The sequence below is a fragment of the Heterodontus francisci genome, chromosome 32 (genome assembly GCF_036365525.1).
Source record: "Heterodontus francisci isolate sHetFra1 chromosome 32, sHetFra1.hap1, whole genome shotgun sequence".
In the NCBI taxonomy this organism is placed as follows: Eukaryota; Metazoa; Chordata; class Chondrichthyes; order Heterodontiformes; family Heterodontidae; genus Heterodontus; species Heterodontus francisci.
In genome coordinates, this window is record NC_090402.1 from 7,472,261 (window position 1) to 7,496,996 (window position 24,736).

The 24,736-nt window shown below is 42.6% G+C and overlaps 1 protein-coding gene across 2 annotated transcripts in view; it reads right to left on the bottom strand.

Moving 5' to 3' along the window:
• abl1 (c-abl oncogene 1, non-receptor tyrosine kinase) overlaps positions 1-24,736 on the bottom strand; it is a 199,941-nt gene that overhangs the window by 20,869 nt on the left and 154,336 nt on the right. For both annotated transcript variants that reach the window (XM_068012142.1, XM_068012143.1), the window contains exons 4-5: positions 10,747-11,019; positions 1,795-1,879 (exon numbers count right to left, since the gene is read on the bottom strand). In XM_068012142.1, the coding sequence (XP_067868243.1) occupies positions 1,795-1,879; positions 10,747-11,019 (358 nt within the window). The remainder of the gene's footprint in view (positions 1-1,794; positions 1,880-10,746; positions 11,020-24,736) is intronic.

The window sequence follows — 24,736 nt, forward strand, 5'->3', positions numbered from 1 at the left end:
AAAAGTGCTATATAAATGCAAGTTGTTGTTATCAAACAAAATTTGACACTGAGCCACATAAATTTCCTCTCAACTTGCTTTTCTCAAGACTCATAACCCAAACCTCTAAGTTCAGGCATCAGCTTTGCAGCCTCCCCTTGAACTATCAGTGCTAACCCGGTGTCCCTTTGTACAATAAGAGACTAAAATTCAACACATGACCTCAAAGGGAGATTGGCGAAAATGGGTATTGATGGGTATTTTTTGCAAGCCAGGAGCTTAGACTTGTTGGGCTGAATGGCCTGTTTGAGCTAAATATTTCCTAGGAACTTTGAAAGGCTAAATGGTTTTCTAGTCTAAGAGTTCTCTTATGCTTCTAACTGCACCCAACGATTGACTGCAGCAAAATAAATGGCTAAATGGGGTAGAACAACAGAGGGATCTGGGGCTACAGATACAAAAATCACTAAAAGTAGTACCACAAGTCAATAAGGCCAAAAAAGCAAATAAAGCACTGGGTTCTTGAAGGATCAAATTGAAAAGTAGAGAAGTTAGGTTAAACTTTTATAGAATCTTGGAGCACTGTGCACAGTTCTGGTCTCCATATAATAAAAAGGATATAGAGGCACTGGGGAAGGTGCAAAAATGATTTGCAAGGATGATATCAGAACTGAGAGGTTATACCCATCAGGAAAGATTGAACAAGCTGGGGCTCTTTTTCTCTAGAAAAGAAATGGATCAGGGGTGATCTGATAGAGATGCTCAAAATTACAAACAAGTTTAATAGGACAGATGTAGAGAAGCATTTCCACATGTGGGTGAGTCCAAAACTAGGGCCCATAAATAGTCACTAATACATCACATAGGGATTTCAGGAGGAACTTCTTTACCCAGACAGTGCTTGGAATGTGAAACTTGCTAACATGAGTACATAGAACATTACAGCGTAGTTGAGGCAATTAGCACAGATGCATTTAAGGGGAGCTATATGAACATGAGGGAGAAAGGAATAAAAGGTTATGCTTATAGGGTTAGATGAAGTGGGGAAGGAGGAGGCTCATGTGGAGCATAAACACCAGCATAGATCAGTTGGGCCTGTTTCTGTGTTGTACATTCTGTGTAATTGTGTGAAGTACAGTTAACATCTCAAAAATAACTAAAGATGTAAAACCAATGTCCAGGAATTTATTCACAGGATACACTTACTGTAGTTTAACATTTCATGGGTATAAGACCATGCTTAGGATACAAGGCTTCACAACAACACCTATGTCCAGCAAATTCAAGTGAAACTGTAAGTGCAATGGCAGCCAAGTTCAATATATTTCAGGACTGCAGTCAGCACAAGTAGTTTATCAACCTCAAAATTCTGTACTCAATGATACTTCAGTACTCAGGATGCAGTTTTGTCCAGTTAAATCCAAGCTCATTTAACCTGCAGCCAGCTATTTTATTAGTTTCGAAAAGACTTCTGCTGGTGTTTGACTCCCCATTGGAGTCATTCATCCTAATTGCACGCTCTTGTCCTTTCTTATATCCTTTAATATCTTTCAAGTACTAACTTAGCTCCCTCTTCAATGCCATGACTAACTGAGATCCTGTAGCCTCTTCTGGTGATGCAAAATCCAGTAATAGTCTGCATAAAAATAAGTTGCTTCTTAAACCCCCGCCTTTGTGCTTTTATTTATAACCCTGACTTTACGCCTCTATTTTTGATTTTAATTGTTTGGAGGAAGGATGTGGAATCAATGGAGACAATTTCCCTTCCTAAAAACTGGCATCAGTCTAACAATCACTTCACCTGCACACACTTACCTAGCAGCTGTACCAGATTGGGATGCTTAATTTCCTTCATAACTGCAGCCTCTTTCAAGAATTCTTCCACTTCCATTGTATCCTCCTGGAGAAAGAGAACAGCTCTGCATTAAGCATAGAGGAGCAAGGTGTTCAGGGATGCTGGGACTACACACAAAGGAAATAGACAGCTTGATCCATCTGTTGCCAACATTCATTCTCGTTATGTGGCAAGAGATTATGGCAGGAGCGGTGTCAATCTCGAATGCATCACTTGTGATTCACTGCTTTCTTTAAGTGAAATGTCAGTGCCTTTTTCTTGCAAAGAGCACATTCTACCTTTTGCTGCAGACATTTGTTCACAATAACAAGAGGTTATAAACTTTGAATGTACACACAGCAAGTTATAGTCAAATCTCGAAAACATGCATGGAGACAATGAGGTTATAATTCCAGATCCAAGTGCAACATGTCATATTTCAATTCAGCACCAACTGTGCATGGCTGAAATATGAATTCTGCTTAATATTTGCTGTGGCCAAAGAACCAGGAAGGAGATGGGGAGAAATATTTTTATGCAGCAAGTTGTTGTGATCAGGAATGTGCTGCCTGAAAGGGTGATGGAAGCAGATTCAATAGCAAATTTCAAAAGTTAAATGGATATAGACTTGAAAGGGAAAATGTGCAGGGCTATTGGGAAGGAGCGGGAGGAATGGGACCAATTGGATATTTCTTTCCAAGAGCTGGGATAGGCATGATGGGCTGAATGGTCGCCTTCAGTGTCACATCATTCTATGATTCGAAGACTCACATTTATACAGCACCTTATCCTGTATAGAAATATCTCCAAACACATCACCTGAAATGAGTTACTTTGAATCAGCAGCCATTTTATGTACAAAAACACAAACAGTAGTGAGTGAAACAAAAACAAGAAATGCTGGAATCACTCAGCAGGTCTGGCAGCATCTGTGGAAAGAGAAGCAGAGTTAACGTTTCGGGTCACTGACCCTAAACGTTAACTCTGCTTCTCTTTCCACAGATGCTGCCAGACCTGCTGAGTGATTCCAGCATTTCTTGTTTTTGTTTCAGATTTCCAGCATCCGCAGTATTTTGCTTTTATAACAGTAGTGAGTGACCAGTTAAACCAGCCTTAGCTGGTATTGGCTGACCATTATTACTCTTGCTCTCTACGCACTTCTCCTAATCCTAGCCCTTTACTATTGCTTCCTCAAGTATGGCACCTTCACTGTGTACCCTACAGACGGTCCTTCAAACAATCTGAGCTGCCTTTATTGCGATCATTTTGTAAGAACTCCCTATTTGTGCACTGTGAGCTGAAGGCAGTCCTTAAACTGCTGAGCGAAGTGGAAACTTTGTGTGGTTAGTAAGACGAGAGTGGATGGATGGTGCTGCCATGTGGTAATGTTTACTTGTTCTTGGGATGTGGGTAACACTAGCTGTATTGCCCATCCCTAGCAGAAAACATTAATAAGAGTTAACCACATAATGGGAAACTGGTATCACATACCAGTCTGACCAGATAGAGGTGGCAGTTCATACGGCAATTGAGCAGCTTTCAATGGTCATTTTCTGGAGCTAGCCCACAAATTACTCTATTTATTTTGAGTTCAATTTCACAACTTTCCCTAGTGAGATCTGAACCACTGGATTACTAGTCTAATGTACATGGTGATGCTCTATCAATACTACTTGCATGCCAACGTCCATTAAAATTGCCATTCACAAGATTCTGTTGCCTGTAACACTGTGCGGTCAGCATACTGAATCAATTGATAACGTCACTGAAAAATATTGGTCCTGGGGACAAATGCATTGAAGTCACGCATGCACATCTGACTTAATTTGAGGAAAACAGCAAAAACCACTTAAGTCAACAGGCTTTCATGCTGAAGCCCAACAAAAAACAGCTTTGTTTATAGTAGGACTGATAGCACTCTTGCCCACGATCTAGGACAGCCCTTTGTTGAATTATCTGTACTCTGAATCAACAAAATGCTACACGTTGAAGAAATGTGCAATAACTAGAGGATCTTGTTTGCAGCCAGGCTACAGTCACTGTTTGGAAGTCAATAAGTGACCATTGAAAACATAAATCTAATGGGTAGAGCTCAAAAAGCTTCTCAGAAGAATCTAGTTCATTTAGAACCATCGATATTTACAACAGTCAGTCATTCGGCCCATCGCGTCTATGCCGGCTGTTTGTTGGAGCAATGCAAAACTAATCCCACTACCCCACACTCTGTCCCCTCACAGACCTGTACATCCTCTGCTTTATAAATGTTTTGCTACTTTGCCCTGAAAGAATACAATGGTCTCTTAAAGGCTAATTTGTTCTGAAATTGAGATGCACAGAGGAAGACAGGGAAGCTGTAATAATTATAGTTCGAAAATATTACCAGTATTGTACATACTGTATATCATACAGGATATAGCAAAAGCCCCATGTTAAAATAGCATCTATTTCAAACTTGAATGCTATGGGCTTACTCGAGGGGACGCACCCCTATATTCACACTGCACTGACTCCATTACCATGCAATGCTGCCTGAATCCACAATCAGGGCTTGATCTGCCACACAAGTGAAGAAATGCGAGCTTCACTTTGGAGTTGGTTCAGGCCTTAAGACCTGATTCACGCTGTACAGGTTTAGCTGATACTCCTTGATTCCAACACCAAACTTGTAAATGCAAACGAAATGAATACTGAGGAAAATTTAAAAAGAAACAAGGCTACACTGTTTGTCTATCTTTCCACTGATTTTCAATTACAGGAAAATAGCATCACAAATGCTTTCCTCCCATCTTGGTAGCAATTATAGCACATAGATACGATTGTCCAAGTAGAAAGCACAAACTTGCATTTACATAGCACCTTTTGTGTCCTCAGGATGTCCCAAAGTGCTGCACAGCCAATGAGGTACTTTTTAAAAAGTGTAGTCACTGTTGCTTTGCCAGATGTGCAGCTGATTAGCACACAGCAAGGTCCCACAAACAGCAATTAGATAAATGACTGGTTTATCTATTGCTGGTGGTATTAGGGGAGGAATGTTGGCTGGGACAGCAGGCAAACTCCCCTGCTCTTTGTTGAATCATGCTAGGGTTCCCTTCTGTCCACCTCAACAGGCAGACAGGGCCTCTGTTTAACATAGAAAGATGCAGCACAGAAGGAGGCCACTCAGCCCATCATGCCTGTGCCAGCTCTTCGGTAGAGCTGTCCAAATAGACAAGCTCCCCTGCTCTTTACCTATGGCCCTGCAATTTTTCCCCCCTTGTCCAAAAATAGCAGCTCTGAAGTGTCAGCCTAGACTACATGCTCAAGTCCTGGAGTGGGGCTTGAATCAATAATCTACTGACTGCAAGACTAGTGTGTTATCACTGAGCCAAGCTTAACACAACTGATCTATACAATGTGGAACAGTGACTTTGCTATCTAGACTTGGGCTGTTCTGCATACCTCTCAGCTAGCCTTATGGCATAGCTCGTCTCCAAGAGACCCTGCACCAATGTTATAACTTGGATTATTTAATTTATTACCCTCTTTCATCACCCACTTTCTGCAAAGTAGAACAGGTGAATGGTGGGAATTGAGCTCATCTGCGATATGCTCAATCAATTCTCCAATGCCCCAGTTGATCTTGTCTGCAAGTGAGGACAATGGAAGTTGTTGGGACGTCTCTCATGTTAAATTTCACTGCAGTAGAATGTATAGCAGAACTCAGCTGAAACTGACTGATCAACGGGTTGCTAGTGGATCAATGGGAGGTTGAAGTTCGATTAAATCAGTGATTCAAACGTGCATTACACCCGTTTAAATGCATTTCAGAATGGGCACATTGAGTAGTTGACATGAGAGAATTGTCCGATCAAAATCATTCAGCTTTCTCCACATTCGTAACTTAGGACTGTGAAGCTCCTTGGAACGTTTTATGAAGTTAAAGGCACTATATAAACACAAATGGTTGTTGTTGTGTTAGTTCAGGAAGAAGAGAAGCTCAATGCAAAGGTTCTCAGTTATCTACCAAAAACTGGGGAATCTTCATTATGGCAGATAATCAAGGTTCCACTGTGCAGGGAAGTTTCTCACTGAATGATGCAATCGTTGTAATGTTGCATCAACATCTCATGCGACTCTTAATTCATCACCTCCACGCGTTTCCATAGCCAATCTACTCAAAGTACTCTCTCTAGCCAGAACACAAGTTTAGAAGGATGAAACCTGTAAGTTCACTGTGCGATTTAGGGTCATCCTCTCAGCTCAAGTAGACATATAGTACAAATGTTTATTATGAGAAATAAGTAAAAAAAAAATCTAATTTATCTGAATGAAAATCACTGCACCGGATTATCCATGTGTACAGACTACATTGCACAATAAGATTTCTAACTGTATTATATTTAACTATCTTGAATGTACAATTCAAGCTACTGCTGCAAGGTGCTGTTATGTTAAAGTAAAACACTAGGTGGGGCTCATGGCACACTCAATTCAGTTGTGTCACACTTGGGAACTCCATGGCAGTCTTTCAAATTGGATAGTTTATTGATTGTTGAAGTTTGCTGACCACCATTCCTCTCCCATATCAGGAGGGTTACTCCTGACTTTATTTTGAGGGCCAGTATCAAAGCGTTGAATTGGTGGACAACTGGTGCTATGAACTCTCAGGTAGGTCAATCATATTGAAGACAAGGGAGAGGCAGAAGACAAGACTATCAACACTGGCAAAACCGAACAGGGAGATTTTACAGTCACAAGACAGCCACTTACTCAAGCCAAGAACCTTGGTAAAAGCGATGAACTTGTATCCACTGTACAGGGTGCTTGTCTGTATTTTAATCCCAGTTCACTGGCCTATTATTGCTGTGAGTCACCAAGATTCTTCAGCAACTTGAGTTGTGTCTGCTGAAACTACAGAAATCACTGGGATCATGAGGGGTCTTGACAGGGTGCATGTGGAAAGGATGTTTCCTCTTGTGGGAGAATCTAGAACTAGGGGTCACTGTTTAAAAATAAGGGGTCGCAGAGATGAGGAGAAATTTTTTCTCTGAGGGTCGTGAGTCTTTGGAATTCTCTTCCTCAAAAGGCAGTGGAAGCAGAGTCTTTGAATATTTTTAATGCAGAGGTAGATAGATTCTTGATAAGCAAGGGGTGGAAGGTTATCAGGGGTAGGTGGAAATGTGGAGTAATCAGTTCAGCCATGAACTTATTGAATGGCGTAGCAAGCTCGAGGGGTCGAGTGGCCAACCCCCGATCCTAATTCGTACGTTTGTAAGTCTCATACCAGGAAGGATAGGCAGTCAAGCCCCACTACAAACACTAAAAGGAAGACCTGCACTTAAAAAGCACAGTTAGTTTGTGGAATTGTCTTCCCGAGAGAGCAGTGGAGGCAAGGTCAATGAATATTTTTAAGGCTGATCTAGATAGATACTTGATTGACGAGGGAGTCAAAGGGTATAAGGGGTAGACAGGAAAGTACAGTTGAGGTCACAATCAGATCAGCCATGATCTTATCAAATGATGGAGAAGGCTTGAAATGCCGAATGGCCAATTCCTAATTCGTATGACTGAAACCCTGGCTTCAGCCTTCAACACAGAAAATAAACTTGGTACTGTATCCTTCAATGACAATATATTTGTCTCAGCACTTTGCTCTCCTTCCTCTTGTCCTTTCTCTTATCATCCCTCCCCTTCACTCTATCTATTGCCCCATTTTTTATTTTCTGCTTTTTATTCTCTATTTCTGTCTTCAAAGTCGTTCTGGCTGTATCTACATGTGATACTATTACTGATTTACTTGTTTTCTCCCTCACTGGATAGAATCCATAGCAATTAAAAGTCCACTATTAAATATACTGGTCCTATAGTTTTAACAGGAAACAGTTACTGGTTCTGTGGGTCTGGTAAAGTGCCACTTTCAGCGGCTGTTCTTTTTCTCACGCTCCAGGAAAATAAACCCAAAAAAAAAACTTGTATTTCTATTGCATCTTTAACCTAGTAAAACGCCCCAAGACGACAGGAGCAATTAGACAAAACTTGACAAAGGGGATGTTTGGATGGGTGACTAAAAGTTTGGTCAAAGAGCTAAGTTTTAAGGAGACACAAAGGAGGAGAGAAGTAGAGAGGCAGCGATATTTAAGGAGGGAATTCCAAAGCTCAGGGCCGAGGGAACTGAAGGCACAACCCCCAATGGCGGGACAAAGGGAATGAAGAGTGCTCAAGAGACCAGAGTTGGAAGAACACAGAGTTCTCTGAGGGTTGTAAGACTGGATGAGGTTACAGAAACTGGGAGGGACAAGGCTATGGAAGGATTTGATGATGAGAATTTTTTTTAATTGAGGCTTGGTCAGACCAGGAGCCAGTGTAGGTCAGTGAGCACATGGGGAGTGATGGGATTTGGCACGAGTTAGCAGAGAGGCGGCAGAGTTTTGGATTAACTCGGGTTTATGGAAGGTAGAGGACACGAGGCTGAGCAGGACAACATTGGAATCGTTGAGCCTGGAGGCAAAGCCAGGATTTACCAGCGGTGTGGGCAGGAAATTGCGATCCTCAGGGGGTAGCTGCAGATCCTAATGTCTTGTATTAGACCCATCATCCTCCTCAGACAGCTGATGGATCAGGTAGTGAACCTCCAGCCTGAAGTAATCAAAATTCCCAAAGCCATGCAGCATCTCCCAGTGAAAGTTCTTTTACAGATATATCTTTTTTCCAAAAAAAAAAACACTGCTCCATAATCCCTCTTTACCGAACAATGCATGTCCTCATTGTACACTCAGGTGTTCTGGCTCAATATCTATGTACTAGGAAAACAGATGTTATGACATGACCAGAATTTCCCCAATGTTGATTAACCAGTTTATTGTTAATTTCCTTTGTAATATTCTCCAATAATCTGTGTACATTTATAAAAAGATTTATTACAATTAAACCAATCTCTCTTCCCTTGATTACTGATCCTCGGCAATTTTCACCACCTGAACTCGCCATGACCTGCCTCTGATTTTCAAACTTTTTTTTTTCTCCCCTTGAACTTGTTGCCATGAGGCACTGCTACCATGAAGGTCCATTTCAAGTCACTTTCTCCTTCTCTTCCCCTCACAGATCCCCTTCCTGTTCCTAAACCCTCCATCTTCTCATTCCACTCCTGGAAACACACACAAACAACTACAATGAATCTGGCGAACCACCAGGTTGCAGAAAAGCTTTGCCACGTATTTAATTACTGGGGATACAGAAATGCGACCCCCTTGGACAAAACAATGGAACATTTTCATCTTGGCCAATAAGAGGGATAAAAACAACTTCTACATGTAGCTCAGCAGTAGTCAGGATGTATTCCTCCATGGTTCATGTTAAATGGTAATAAATGAACAGTCACATTCCAGCAGTGAAACTGTTCTGTAATCAGATGAGAAATAGGAGCTGAAGGCTGCCATTCAGCCCCTCTTGCCTGCTCCACCATTCAGTAACATCATGGCTGATCTTTTATCTCAACTCCACCTTGCCGCACTATCCCCATATCTCCCCAGATTCCTTTAGTACCCAAAAGTCAATCAATCTCTGTCTTGAATACACACAGCAAATGAGCGTCCACAGCTCTCAGGGTAGAGAATTCTAAGGTTCACAAACCTTTAAGGAAATTTCTCATCTCTGTCCTAAATCCCTTCTCCTGAGACAATGTCCCCTAGCTTCAGATTCCCCAGCCAGGAGAAACATCCACCAGCATGTACACTGTCAAGCTCCTCAAGAACTTTCTATGTTTCAACCTCTCATTCTTCTCAATTCTAGAGAATTTAGTCTACTCGTTCTGTCCTTATAAGGCAATTACCTCATTCCCGGAATCAGTCTAGTGAACCTTTGTTACACTCCCTTTAAGGTAAGTATGTCCTTTTCATTTGCATAAACTCACACTGCATGTCACTGTGACTATTTGTTAGATATACCATACTCAGCCAGTAACCTTCCACCTCCCTGCAGGGATTCACCAATGACTTCAATTGTTCATATTAAATCGTACAAAGCTAAGAATTAATTCTTAACTTGTTCATGTGCATGCAACAGTTTGTGCAGGGCACATTAAGGCTGACATAATCCACTTCATGTCTACTTTTATAGAAAGAAAGATTACTTCCATTTTTATCGAGCACCTTTCATGGCCTCAGGATGTCCTGGCTCATTTTGCAGCCAATGTAGCAATTTTGAACGGTCAGCCATAGCTCAGTGGGTAGCACTCTTGCCTGAGTAAGAAGGCCATGGGTTCAAGCCCCACTTTGAAGATTTGACCACAAAATCTAGGCTGACACTTGCAGTGCAGTACTGAGGGACTGCTGCATCATCAGAGATGCGGTCTTTTGGATGAGATGTTAAACTGAGGTCCCGTCTGCCCTCTCAGGTGGATGTAAAAGATCCCATGGCACTATTTCAAAGAAGAGCAGGGGAGTGTCCTGGCCAATATTTATCCTTCAACCAACATCAGTAAAACAATGGATGGTCATCATCACATTGCTGTTTGTGGGACTTTGCTGTACACATTTGGCTGCCACATTTCCTACGTTACAACAGTGACAACACTTCAAAAGCTGTAAAGCTCGTTAGGACATCCTGGGGATGTGAAAGGTGCAACAGAACTACAAGTTTTTCTTTCTTTAATGTAGGTTTGCTGGCTCATCTGAAAGACAGCACCTCTGACACTGCAGCACTCTCTTGGTACTGCACTGGAGTTTCAGCCTGGATTATGTGCTCAAGCCTCTGGAGTGGAACTTGAACCCACAATCTTCTGACTCAGAGATGATAGTGAGCTATAGCCAACACCGCAATATTTTGAAACTCCAATAACTTAAGTAAATTATTAACTTATAAACTGCATTTTCTTCCCAACACTCGTTGAGCCAAATCAGCAGTTACTCAGATTCTACTCCTCTGTGTGAAAAATCTGTGAAGGAAATCCACTGTACCTTCAGTGTCTTCACCGCCACAGTCAGGTTGTATTTCTTCCACACTCCCTCATACACCTCACCATACTGGCCTCCGCCGAGCTTATGTTTCATCGTAATGTCTGTTCGCTCAATCTCCCATTTGTCGTAATTAGGGGAGACTCCATAAATCGTGGGCTTGTTCCGTTTGGGAGCCGGGTAGTGTAGGGTGGTGATAAGTCCATCGGCCACTGTCGAGTGGTGGTGAACAAGTTCTGCCAATGTGTTGAAACGACTCTCTGAAGATACGTACAGCTGCAAAAACAAGGCAGGTAAGTGTTACCGGTATTCAAAACAACACTGCAAAATTCAGTTAAGTTTGGAAAAGCTCACAGATAACCTGATTCCATATTTACCCACATTCCCTGGCCCCCACAATTCACCATGAGTCCATTCCAGCCCTCCCCTCCTCCAAAACTGCTCGACTTTGCTACCTCCTCGCCTGTCCTTCATGTGCATGCAACAGTTTGTGCAGGGCACATTAAGGCTGACATAATCCACTTCATGTCTACTTTTATAGAAAGATTACTTCCATTTTTATAGAGCACCTTTCATGACCTCAGGATGTCCTGTGAGTAGCACTCTTGCCTGAATCAGGAGGCCAGGGTTCAAGCAGTTCTTGGGGGTGTAGGTACACCCACAGTGCTGTTAGGAAGTGAGTTCCAGACACTCACCACCCTCTGGGTGAAAATGTTATTTCTCATGTCCCTTCTTATCCTTCTACCAATCAATTTAAATCTGTGCCCCCTGGTAACTGACCTCTCCACTAGGGGAAACAGGTCCTTCCTGTCTACTATATCTAGGCCCCTCATAATTTTGTACACCTCAATCAAGTCACCCCTCAGCCACCTCTGTTCGAAGGAAAACAACCGAGCCAATCCAATTTTTCCTCATAGCTGCAACTTTCAAGCCCTGGAAATTCTTGGAAATCTCCTCTGTACTCTCTCCAAAGCACTTATGTCCATCCTGTAATGTGGTGACCAGAACTGTATGCAATACTCCAGCTGTGGCCTAACCAGAGTTTTATACAGTTCCAGAATTACATCCCTACTTTTACATTCTATACCTCGGCCAATAAAGGAAAGCCTTCGTCACCACTCTATCTACCTGTCCTGACACCTTCAGGGACCTGTGGACATGCACTCCAAGGTCTCTCACTTCTTCTACTCCTCTTAATATCCTCCCATTTATTGCGTATTCCCTCGCTTCGTTTACCCTCCCCAAATGCATTACCTCACACTTCTCTGGATTGAATTCCATTTGCCAATTTTCCACCCACTCAACCAAGCCATTGATATAATTCTGCAGTCTACATCTATCCTCTTCACTATCAACTACACGGCCAAATTTTGTGTCATCAGCAAATTTTGCAATCATGCCTCCCACATTTAAGTCCAAATCATTAATATACATCACAAATAGCAAGGGACCCAACACTGAGCCCTGTAGAATGCCACTGGAAACTGCTTTCCATTCGCAAAAACATCCATCGACTACTACCCTTTGTTTCCTCTCTCTGCCAATTTTGGATCCAACCTGCCACATTCCCCTGTATCCCATCAGATTCCATTTTTCTGATGAGTAGGCCATGTGGGACCTTGTCAAATGCTTTACTAATATCCATGTAGACAACATCCACTGCACTATACTCATCAATCCTCCTTGTTACTTCCTCAAAAAATTCAATCAAATTAATAAGACATGACTTTCCCTTTACAAATCCATGCTGACTATCCCTGATTAATCTGTGTCTTTCTAAGTGGCAGTTTATCCTGTCTCTCAGAATTGATTCTAATAATATACCCACCACTGAGGTCAGACTGACCAGCCTATAATTATTTGGCCTATCCCTCGTACCCTTTTTAAACAATGGTATAATGTTTGGAGACCTCCAATCCTCTGGCACCTCGCCCGTATCCAGTGAGGATTTGAAGATGATCCTCAGCACATCTGTTATTTCCACCTTGGCTTCCTTTAACAACCTGTGACGCAATCCATCCAGTCCTGGAGATTTATCCACCTTACCCACTCCTTGTGGTAGCGAGTTCCACATTCTCACCACTCTCTGGGTAAAGAAGTTTCTGCCGAATTCCCTATTGGATTTATTAGTGACTGTCTTATATTTATGGCCACTAGTTCTAGTCTTGCCCAAAGAAACTAATGATGCAGCAGTGACATCATTTAAATAATTGTGGTTAAAAACACAAGGTTTTGGCGAGAATGGGACAGACACCTTTGGTTTGAAGGAGGAGCTTGTACCGGGGAGGAATAAACTTATGTTGGGGATTGGTTCATCAGCTCATAAAAGCTGGAAATAACTTGTCTCAGCTTAGTTGTTGAGCAGTTGGTAGATTAATTGGGGTTTTTTTGGTACTAAATGGTACAAGTAAAGCGAGCTTTCAGAAGATAATGCTGCTCTTCAACCACTGGCCCCCGCAGCTTGGGACGCCTGCAGCCAGTGACCATGCCAGTATACCCCTCGTTAGGTATTTTAGACTGAAGTGGCAGGTCTGATCAGACCGGGCAAATAGGCCAATGGTGGCACAAGCTTTCCTGTAATCTTCATAATGCTATTGTGATGTCAGTACTCGGCAAGTGTGCTGTCTAAAATGTCAGGGTCAGGATTGTGCATGTGTGGAATGGTGGGCCCACAATGCAGGAAAGCAGCTCAGTTGTATGCACACACATGCCATCTAATCATTATCTACGCCACAAGTAAGATCTCAGGTTTCAAAAAAAGGGCTAGCATATATATAGCGTCTTATGTCTCCCAGACATGCGCTTTGTATAAAATAAATTACTCTGAAGTGAAGGGGCAGTTATGTAGACACATGTGACAGTTATTTTGTATACAGCAAGATACCACAAACTGCACTGAGACAAATGACCGGGAACACTGACCAAGGACAGCAGAAGAACTTGCTGCTCGCCTTCAAATAGTGGCATGAAATCTCGAACATCCATCTGAAGCAGAAGAGAAAGACAGGGCCTCAGTTTATTGCCTCATCCAAAGGATGGCACCTCTGACAAGGCAGCACTCCCTCAGTAGAGCACTGAACGATCAGTCTCAAATTACATGCTCAAATCCTGGAGAAAGGGGGCTTGAAACTACAACAATGAATCAGGTGGGAGGGGATAGTGCTACTAACTGAGCCAAGATAACATCAAATCTTACAAATAAGCCAGTCCAGGATGAATTTTACTGGAATTCTGTTGAAATAATGGAAATGAGAGCAATGTTTCCACAAAGAAAAGATCCAAGTTCTGACAGGTGAACCACGAGCCATGAACAATTTTCACTCTCACTCACACAGGATTAGTAAAATGTAATTTCACCTCCTACAAGCAATGCAATCTCCCATAATGACAACAACATAATCAGCAGGAAGGAGTCCTATCAACTACCCTGACAGTTTAATGCTCCTGCCTGGAACCACAGCTATTTAAATGCTAAACTTACTGCATGAGTCAGTGTAATTGTTTTTTCTTCCAAACCAGTGTCGAGTTCAGGTCAAACGGTGCTCTGTACTGGAAGAAGTTTTTATAATATTAATTGTTTTTTGAGGCCATGTACTCAAGTGTGACCTCGTTACATCTCCCTTTTTTGGCCTCTAACAACTGATATTTATAACAGCAGTTTTATGGCATAGAAAAACGTGCAAGGCACTTTGAGGCTTGTGGAATAAACACATACGAAACCAAAGGAGAGGTAGGGTTGACTAAAAGCTCAAAGCTGTGGGGTGTTATGGAGAGTCTTAAAGGAGGAGGGGGTGGTGGAAAAGCAAAGGGATTTGGGAAGGGAATTCCAGAAAATAGAATGCAGATAACTGAAGACACCGCTGAGGGTGTGGATGCAGAAGTCACTGGAATGAGAGATGAAGGCTAGACAAGGGTTTCAACAACAAATGACTGAGGTAAGGGCAGAGGTGTTTGAGGCTACCGACATGGAAGTACAGAGTTTGCTTGGAGAAGGGGGCAGGATTGTGTTGCTGGAGAAAGTTACAGATAGGAAGGGGTGAGGCTATAAAGGGATATAATCACAAGGATGAGCATATTAAACTTCAGGTATTTGGGGAGCAGAAGCCAATGTAGGTCAGTGATGGACAACAGCTTGCATTTATATAGTACTTTTAACAGCAAAACATCCAGAGATACTTTACGGGAGCATGAACAAACAAGATTTGGTACCAAGCCACGTAAGGAGATATTACGACAGTTGGTCCAAGAGGTAGGTTTTAAGGAGCACCTTTAAGGAGGAGACAAAGGTAGAAAGGCGGCAAGGCTTAGGAAGGGAATTCCAGCGCTTAGGGCCCAGGCAGCTGAAGGCACAGCCGTCAATGGTGGAGCGATTAAAATCGGGGATGTGCCAGAGTTCAGAATTGGAGGAACGCGGAGATGTCAGAGGGTTGTAGGGCTGGAAGGATTACACAGCTAGGGAGGGATGAAGCCATAGAGGGATTTGACATCAAGCATGAGAATTTTAACATTGAGGTGTTAACGGACCATGAACAAATTTAACCAGCTTACTGTAGGACATCAGCAGCAGAGTTTGGTTAGGTAAGGTTTATGGAGAATGGGAGGTCAGATAGGGGTCAATCATTTAGGATTGAGATGAGGAAAAACTACTTCACTTAAAGGGTTGTGAATCTTGAGAATTCTCTACTGCAGAGATGTTGTGGATGCTCCATTGCTGAGTATATTCAAGGTTGGGATAGACAGATTTTTTGTCTTGCAGGGATTCAAGGGATATGGGGAGTGAGTGGGAAAAGTGGAGTTGAGACAGATCAGCCATGCTTGCACTCAATGGCAGAATAGGTGCGAGGGACCATATGTTCTAATTCAGCTCCTATTGCTGATAACACTAAAGTAATCAAGTTGAGGGGGGATAAAAGCAGATGGACTGAGATAAAGGGGACAGGTGACTGATGCTACGGAGGTGGAAGTAGGCAATTTTTGTGATCTCTCTTCGTCTTCCTCTGGCACCTGTCCCCGGCCATGCAGCTGACTGGGAACTGAGTGAGTTAGGAGATAAAACATACACTCCACCAGTTCATGGTATGTCGGTATGTCAAGTACTATTTAATCAGTACCGCGAGGTCCAAGATCCTTTTCAGCTTTGAAAAAAAGGAAAGAGCTTCACTGGGAAACCACTCACTTCTCACACGAGTTCCACCAGGGCCACTCAACTCCAGACCTCATTACAGCCTTGGACCATACATGAAGTGAGGTGAGAGTGACTGCCCTTGGCATCAAGGCAGAATTTGAGAGAGTGTGGCATCAATGAGCCCTAGCAAAATTGAAGTCAATGGGAATCATGGGGAAAGCTCTCCACTGGTTGGAGTCATACCTAGCGCAGGTTGTGGTTGTTGGAGGTCAATCATCTCAGCCCCAGGACATCACTGGAGGAGTTCCTCAGGGTAGTGTCCTAGGCTCAACCATCTTCAGTTGCTTCATCAATGACCTTCCTTCCATCATAGGGTCAGAAGAGGGGATGTTCTCTGATGATTGCCCTGTCCTTAGGTACTGAAGCAGTCTGTACCCACACGTAGCAAGACCAGAACAAGTAATATTTGCGCCACACAAGTGCCAGGCAACGACCAACTCCAACAAGAGAGAATCTAACCATCTCCGCATGATGTTCAATGGCATTACCATTGCTGAATCCCCCACCATCAACATCTTGCCCGGGGGGTGGGGGGGGTTGGCGTGGCAAGGTACCGCTGACCAGAAACTTAACCGGACCAGCCACATGAATACTCTGGCTATAAAAGCAAGTCAGAGGCCGGGAATTCTGCAGCAAGTAACTCACTTCATAACTCCCCAAATCTTGCCCACCATCAACAAAGCACAAATCAGGAGAGGGATGGAATACTTACTTGCCTGGATGAGTGCAGTTCCAAAAGACACAAGAATCTCAGCACCATCCAGGACAAAGCAGCCTGCTTGATTTGCACACCAGCCACCACTTTAAACATTTACTCCCTCCGCGACTTGCGCACAGTGGCAGCAATGCGCACCATCTACAAGATGCACTGCAACAACTCACCAAGGTTCCTTCCACAACACCTTCCAAACCAGTGACCTCTAACACATGGAAGGACAAGGGCAGCAGATGCATGGGAACACCACCACCTGCAAGTTCCCCTCCAAGCCATACACCATCCTGACTTGGAACTATATCGCCCTTGCTTCACTGTCACTGGGTCAAAATCCTGGAACTCCCTTCCTAACAGCACTGAGTGTATCTAGCCACATGGACTGCAGCAGTTCAAGAAGGCAGCTCACCACCACCTTCTCGAGGACAATTAGAGATAGGTAATAAATGCCGCCCTTGCCAACTATGCCCACATCCCATGAACGAATAAAAAAAACTTCTATCTTTATTCATTCACAGGATGTGGGCATCGCTGGCAAGGCTAGCATTTAATGCCATTCCTATACAAATGCCTGGCTTACTCAGCCATTTCAAAGGGCAGTGAAGAGTCAAGGACATTGTTGTAGGTCTGAAGTCACATGTCGGTCAGACCAGGTAAGGACGACAGATTTCTTTCCCGAAAGGATATTAGCGAACCAGGCGGGTTTGTATGACAATTTGGTAGTTTCATGGGTCACTATTACTGATACTAGCTTTTTATTCCAGATTTATTTAGTTAATTAAATTTAAATTTTGCAGCTGCTGTGGTGGAATTTGAACTCACATATCTGGATCATTAGTTCAGGCCTTGGGATTGTTAGCCCAGCAACATAACTGCTATGCGACTTTACCCTCCAGACCAGTTGCTGGTTAAAATCACAGATATATGGGCAATCTGAGGTGACTATTCCTAACAGATTACACTCGCCTTGTTTTTATTTAAATAATATTGAGCTTCAATGTGAAAAAAATGCTCGAGGGATGAACTAGAATGTGAATCAAACACTCAAATGTGTACAGATACTGCAGATTCTGGTTATAATAATCCACTTGGCCAGGAGCCCAGATGATCAGCGGCACAGTGGTTAGCACCGCAGCCTCACAGCTCCAGCGACCCAGGTTCGATTCTGGGTACTGCCTGTGCGGAGTTTGCAAGTTCTCCCTGTGACCGCGTGGGTTTTCGCCGGGTGCTCCGGTTTCCTCCTGCAGCCAAAGACTTGCAGGTTGATAGGTAAATTGGCCATTATAAATTGCCCCTAGTATACGTAGGTGGTAGGAGAATTGAGGGAAGGTGGGGATGTGAGAGGGTAATGGGACTAATGTAGGATTAGTATAAATGGGTGGTTGATGGTCGGCACAGACTCGGTGGGCCGAAGGGCCTGTTTCAGTGCTGTACCTTTAAATAGAAATAAAATAAATAAATGACTGATTATAATCTCACATTTTTACTGCCAAGAGGTACTTTTAAACAGATCTTCCACCTTTCCGCTGAGCCTCTCCTTTCAAAAATGATGTTTTACTCATTAACCTTAATTTTCCTTTTATTCACAAAATGGTACCCCAAGCAAAGCTGCTCGAGGCGCCAGTGAGCTGCTTTATTGAACAGCTGAAACGGCCTACTTCAACATCACACTGGAGTTATACTCCACAAGGCATCATGCCCACATTGTGAGAGAAAGCCCCTGGTTGCGTTCTGGACTGGAACCTGACTCAGGAGTTCTGCTGCCATCTTTGCCCAACTTAAACCAACTTGCAGAATCACAGCTGACACCCTCCAATAACCAGCCAGGAGGTTGTTCATACACTCAGCCTTTACCTAGCCGAGTCTCAAAAATGAAAAGAAATTCAGAGTGAAATTGCAGTATACTGAGCAAATACTTTAAACTAGCTATGTAGGGATGTATTATAAAGTGATGGAAACAAGGGAGGACAGGGGTGGGGAGAAATAACCAAAAAAAGTGGCGATAAAAAGAACAAGCAAAAGAATTTGCATTTCTATAGCATCTTTTACCACCTCAGGATATCCCAAAGTGCTTTACAGCCAACGAAGTAGCTCTGAAGTGTAGCCACTGTTGTAATGTCAGAGGGTCCTGGCTCAAAATGAATTACGCATAACAGTATGTGTGTAACTTTGGGAAGTGAAACCACAGCAATTGCCACATTAAGCATGATGCTGTTGAAATATGTGTGGTACATTCTTTCAAATGCCAGTCATACAGATTGTAGTACTCAGGAGAAAATTTAGAATTTGATTATTAGATTAGAATGGGGAAAGACCACAGTGTAAGGTTCCCCCACCAAGCTGGACTGAGCGGCTGGATCAATGGGAAACCCCTCGAACTGTATCGTTAATATTCTCAATTGCTGTAAATGTAAAACTGTAATTGACATGACAATTGTGAAACGGAAGGGTTGGGAAGAAACACATGACAGTATTGAAGGAAACTGATCTCCCTTGCAATGTTTGTATTTTTTGGTGCTGTTTGGAAACTGTTTGGCAATGTAATTTTTACAGATTTTTATGAAGAAAGTATATTTTGGAAATAAAAAAAAAATTATTAGATTAGATTTCTTTTGAAGGAGCCCCTAGCTATGCTGCATTTTAAAACTGGATCATCTCTTCTGAGGGCCTTTAGTATTCGCACAGGTAAATGTTGGCTTCAATTGATTAAAAAAAAACACTGAAATAAGAGCAAAACGGAAGCTTCAGCTTCCAGTTGTTTGCCAGTTTAATTCATTACCCTGCTTTCACGACCACATTTCTGTCCTTGGCCTGCTGCAGTGTTCCAGTGAACCTCAACGCAAGCTAGCTTGAGGAACAGCACCTCATCTACCGATTAGGCACATGACAGCTTTCTGGGCTCAATTTTAAGTTCAATAATTTCAGAGCATGTGCTCCATTTTTAAAAAATATATTTTCATTTTTTAAATTTTTTTAACCATGTGCTAGTCTTAAACTTGTTTTTCATGTTTTTGCTTTCAGACAGTGCGGTTCATTATTCTGCCATTAGCACTCTCTCCGGGCTCATGCTTTGTCTTTTACTACAACTATTTAGCACTCCATTTGCATTCTGTTCCATGACATCTGTCATTTAACCTCTCCTGCCCTCCATCCTATCACAGACCTTCCCCTTTGTTCTTCTTCCCACCACACCCCCGCCTCCCCCCACCCCCCATTTCAGTTACATTCCTAACTTTAGCCAGTTCTGAAGAAAAGTCACAGACCTAAAATGTTAACTCTGTTTCTCTCTACACTCTCTCTCATGCCAGACCTGAGTATTTCCAACACTTTCTGTTCTCATTTCAAAAAAAGCATTGCTGTCTTTGCCAGATAGAATTCACTTTGTTATCTCTTGCCCCACTCCTGGCTCACTTGCTTATATAACCTTTGACATTTCTAATATTTGCTAGTTCCGAAGAAGGGTCACTGACCCGAAACGTTAACTCTGCTTCTCTTTTCACAGATGCTGCCAGACCTGCTGAGTGGTTCCAGCATTTCTTGTTTTTATCTCAGATTTCCAGCATCCGCAGTATTTTGCTTTTATTTATAGAAATCACCATTTCTAGCCATATATTTTCTTCTTTTAAAACCCTTATTACAAGTAATTGTTTTTGATCCTTTTTACCTGATTGAAGATGTACCAGCATTGCAGACTCCACAACACAGGAAAAAGGAAAGCAGCATACAGCCCCCGATTAAGCAGCTTTCAAGAGTTAATTCACAGCAAGGGTATTTTGGCAAGTGGTCATTATAACAAATCCATTCATAATAACCATGAAAGAATTGGGCATTTCAATTTTTGTGATGGTTAGCTCAAGAGCATTTTTTAAATAATCCTGTTAATGTTTAACTGGTGTGAACTTTCGAAAGACATAAATATGTCTAAATATAAGGCATTGCCCAGGTGTGCAGTATTCTCCATATTTAAGGAAGGATATACTTTCATTGGAGGCAGTTCAGCAAAGGTTCACTAGATTGATCCCTGGGATGATATGATGAGATACTGAGTAAACTGAGCCGAAACTCTGGAGTTTAGAAGAATGAGAGGTAGTCTCTTTGAAACTTACACGATCCTGAAGGGGCTTGACAGGGTAGACACAGAGGTTCTTTCCCTCTGGCTGGGCAATCTAGAACATGGGTGCACAATTTCAGGATAAGGGGCCGATCATTCAGGACTGAGATGAGGAGAATTTTCTTCACTCAAACGGTTGTGAATCTTTGGAATTCTCTAGCCCAGAGGGCAGTGGATGCTCCATCATTGAATATATTTAAGATAGGGATAGACAGATTTTTGTTCTCTCAATGAATCAAGGGATATGGGGAGCAGGCAGGAAAGTGGAGTTGAAGCCCAAGATCAGCCACGATCATATTGAATGGCGGAGCAGGCTCGACAGGCCATGTGGTCTACTCCTGCTCCTATTTCTTACATCCTTCTGGGTGGGGAGGGGGGACTCGAAATACATATAATTCATTTTGCTGTTGCTTTTAACCTGTATTGAAGATGCACAGAAGTGGCAAATTGCATGATTCCCTCAAAAGAGGAGCAGTGTACCGTTCTGGAGACAACAAATGCAGGAGCTTATTCACAAGAATTTGAAAGGGAAATAAAATAAAGAATTATCACACTTCCATTTAACACAGGTCAGCCATGATCTAATTGAATGGTAGAGCATGCTTGAGGGGCTGAATGGCCTCCTCCTGTTTCTATAAAGGACCTTTCATGTCCTCAGGATGTCCCAAAGCATTTCACAGCCAATGAATTACAAATGGTCTACCAGACCCCATAATCTTCATCAACAAGATTTGAAAGAATTATATTATTAGACAGCCTTGCTCTTAATGTGGCCGCTGCTATAGTTTTGGTTACCAAAGCTACTTAAGTTTTTCCTACCAATGAAGTGCAGTTCAGATGCTTTGTAACAACGCCGCCTGTAGCAAGGTTAAGAAAGTCAAAATCAGACATGTAGCAGAATCATCTGATTCAAAAGCAGTGCTAGAAATTATTTGGATTTAGGTGAGAACACAGATGTTTAATGCAGATCAAGCCCGTTCCCCACTGTAAAATCAAGAAGCGCAACAGAACAGGAGCCAGAGCTAATAAACTTGAACCCAACATGTTACCGTCCACTTGAAAAGACAGCGAGATAGGTCAGTGAGGGAGAAAAGAATAGTATGATAATAAGGATAGGCTGGATAGAGCGAGATGAAGAGGGTGGGAGGAGACACATGTGGAGCATAAACACGGCATAGACTGTTGTGCTGTAAAACCTATGCATTTTCTCAAATTGAGTGAATAGAATATTCCATAAGTGTGCTTTCTTAGAATGCAAAAAAGTAAATAAAATTCCACATTACCAATGCCCATGGGTTTTGTCACAAGGTCACCATCTTAAGCACTGCAATCAAAGCCAATAAATCAGTGCATCGTCAGCCTGACCTTCCTGTAGGAGGTTTCAAGAAGGCGAAAGCCATCAGAAGGGGGAAGAAATGGCAAAAATGTAAATATCAAAATATCAGTTTCTTTGTTTTTGGGGGGGGGGGGGCAGGGGGGTTAGAAAAACATTTTTGCTATGAATGGTATGTTGTGGAGTCAGGAGCTGCATATGCAGTCTTGGAATGACTGTATTCCAGTGCGAACCAGTTTCCAGTCCCCTGACAACCATCCTACAAAGAATTTTATCAGGCATTCCTTGCCCTGAATAGTTAGGATCAAGCAATTGCAGAACCAGTAGTCAGCTAATCTCAGGGGTCTCTGCAAGAGCCAACGGCTGAAGGAAGTTTTTTTCCCCTTCTATGTGGTTCACTGTGACACTGGAATAAAAACTGAACAAGTTGACTGCACAGCTGGAACCAAATCCCAGCATCTCCCAACATTCTCTTCAAATACCAACCCTTCCTCCACCACAGGACTGGCGCCATAGCTTAAGGAGACCCCCACATACTTAACATTTTTACTTGCAGAATTCTGGTGGCTGGTCCAACTACACCTCAGTGACTCTTAACTTTACCAGTATTCCCATCTACTGGTAATGAATCTAATGAATAATGGATCTCATTGAACTAGGAGGCAAATACTGGACATACTTGGCTTTCAAGCTTACACCATCCAAGTTTAGATCTTCAATGACAAATTCAAATTAGGTGCATAAACTCTATCACCTCATTTTTAGCGGCTTTGAAAAAATACTAGGCACTGGAGTGATAGCTATATCGCAGCTTTCCTGCTAATTATCAGCATGTTCAGGACAAAGGGACACAACTAAGCAACAGAATATTTTTACAGCCAGCCTCGAATGGCACCAGACGGTTATTATTCCCACAATTACTTGTGGACACAGCCAATGATTCCAGGAATCCTGGTTTACAAATCCTTCTATGGCCTTACATCATGCTCCCTCTGCGATCACTGCCAGCCTTGTGCCTCAGCTCCTGCTTTTCACTCTTACTCTGGCCTTGTGTGCATCAGTGTCCCTCCTGCTCCCCACTCCACTGGCAGGCCTTCAGTCTTGTTGGCCCTACACATGGCAAATGTTGCCTTCAATACCTTGCTAGTTTAATCTCCCCAAGAAAGCTGGTCTTTCTTTAACCATAGAAGTACAAAGAAAAACAAATAGCAGCAGCCTCAAGCTAATGAAAATCTTTTTCATAGCTTTCAAACTTATTTCAAGGTGCACTGCTAAAAATGTGCTTTTAATGTTTGTGATTCACCATCAGTAACCCTTTGTGGAGCAATTATGAAAACTTAATGTAATCTCTGCAAGACATGTTGAAATAATTCACAAGATAAATATGAACAACAAAGAACAAGCAAACTTGCATTTCTTGAGCATCTGACCCCATCCAAGAATGTTGCCAGGGCTTGAAAGTTGCAGCCAAGAGGAGAGATTGGATAGGCTAGGGTTGCTTTCCTTAGAACAGAGGAGGCTGAGGGGGGACTTAATTGAGGGGCGCAGATACAGTAGACAGGAAGGGCCTGTTTCCCCGAGTGGAGAGGTCAATTATCAGGGGGCACAGATTTAAGGTGATAGGTAGAAGGATTAGAGGGGACATGAGGAAAAACATTTTCACCCAGAGGGTGGTGAGTGTCTGGAATACACTGCCAGGAATGGTGGTGGAGGCAGAAACCCTCAATTCATTTAAAAAGGTACCTGGACATGCACCTGAAGTGCTGTAACCTGCAAGGCTACTGACCAGGTGCTGGAAGGTGGGATTAGATTGGGTGGCTAGTTTTTTCAGCCAGCACAGACACAATGGGCTGAATGGCCTCCTTCTGTACTGCAACTCTTCTATGTAACTCAGCATACAAAGCTACAGGCCAAGTGCTGGAAAATGGGATTAGGATAGGTGCTTGGCTGGCACAGACACAATGGGCCGAAGGGCCTGTTTCAAGTTGTTTTCAATGCAACCTAGAAAGGAAGAACAATAGATTGCACAAATGGAAGTGTAACCTTTGGGCTGCAGAATCTTGCCTTTCTTAAGTCAGTGCCGTCCCTGCATCATCATGCATTAAGGATGCTAATGAACTTTACAGTACTGATACAAACCATAAATGCACATGGGGAGAGCAACAATCACCCCATTGGGCGTGTCTATTCTTTTTTTTAGCGCGTTTTTCTGCATTTGTTTTAAAAATCAAAGTTTCATCAGTGCTGCTATTTAGCTAAACTATTCCATAATATAACAACAGTAAGGGTCAATGTGAGGTTTGTATAGGGCTTTCTCTTTTATATAACTCTACTGTTATATATATATATATAAAACTCTATTGTTCTATCCTCTGGATGCTCCAAAGCACTCAACAATCAACAGATTACGCTAAGGTGCAATCACGGTTATATGGGCAAACATCATACAAGGTACCACAAACAGCATACAAATAAATAACCAGATAATTACTTTTTTGGGCTGTGCTGGAGGGAATGAATGTTGGCCAGAACATCAGGAGAACTCCCCGCTCTTCTCCCAATAGTGCCATGGGATCTTTTATATCCACCTGAGGTGGCAGACAGGGACATATTTTAAATCTCATTTGAAAAACATTATCTCCAACAATGCAT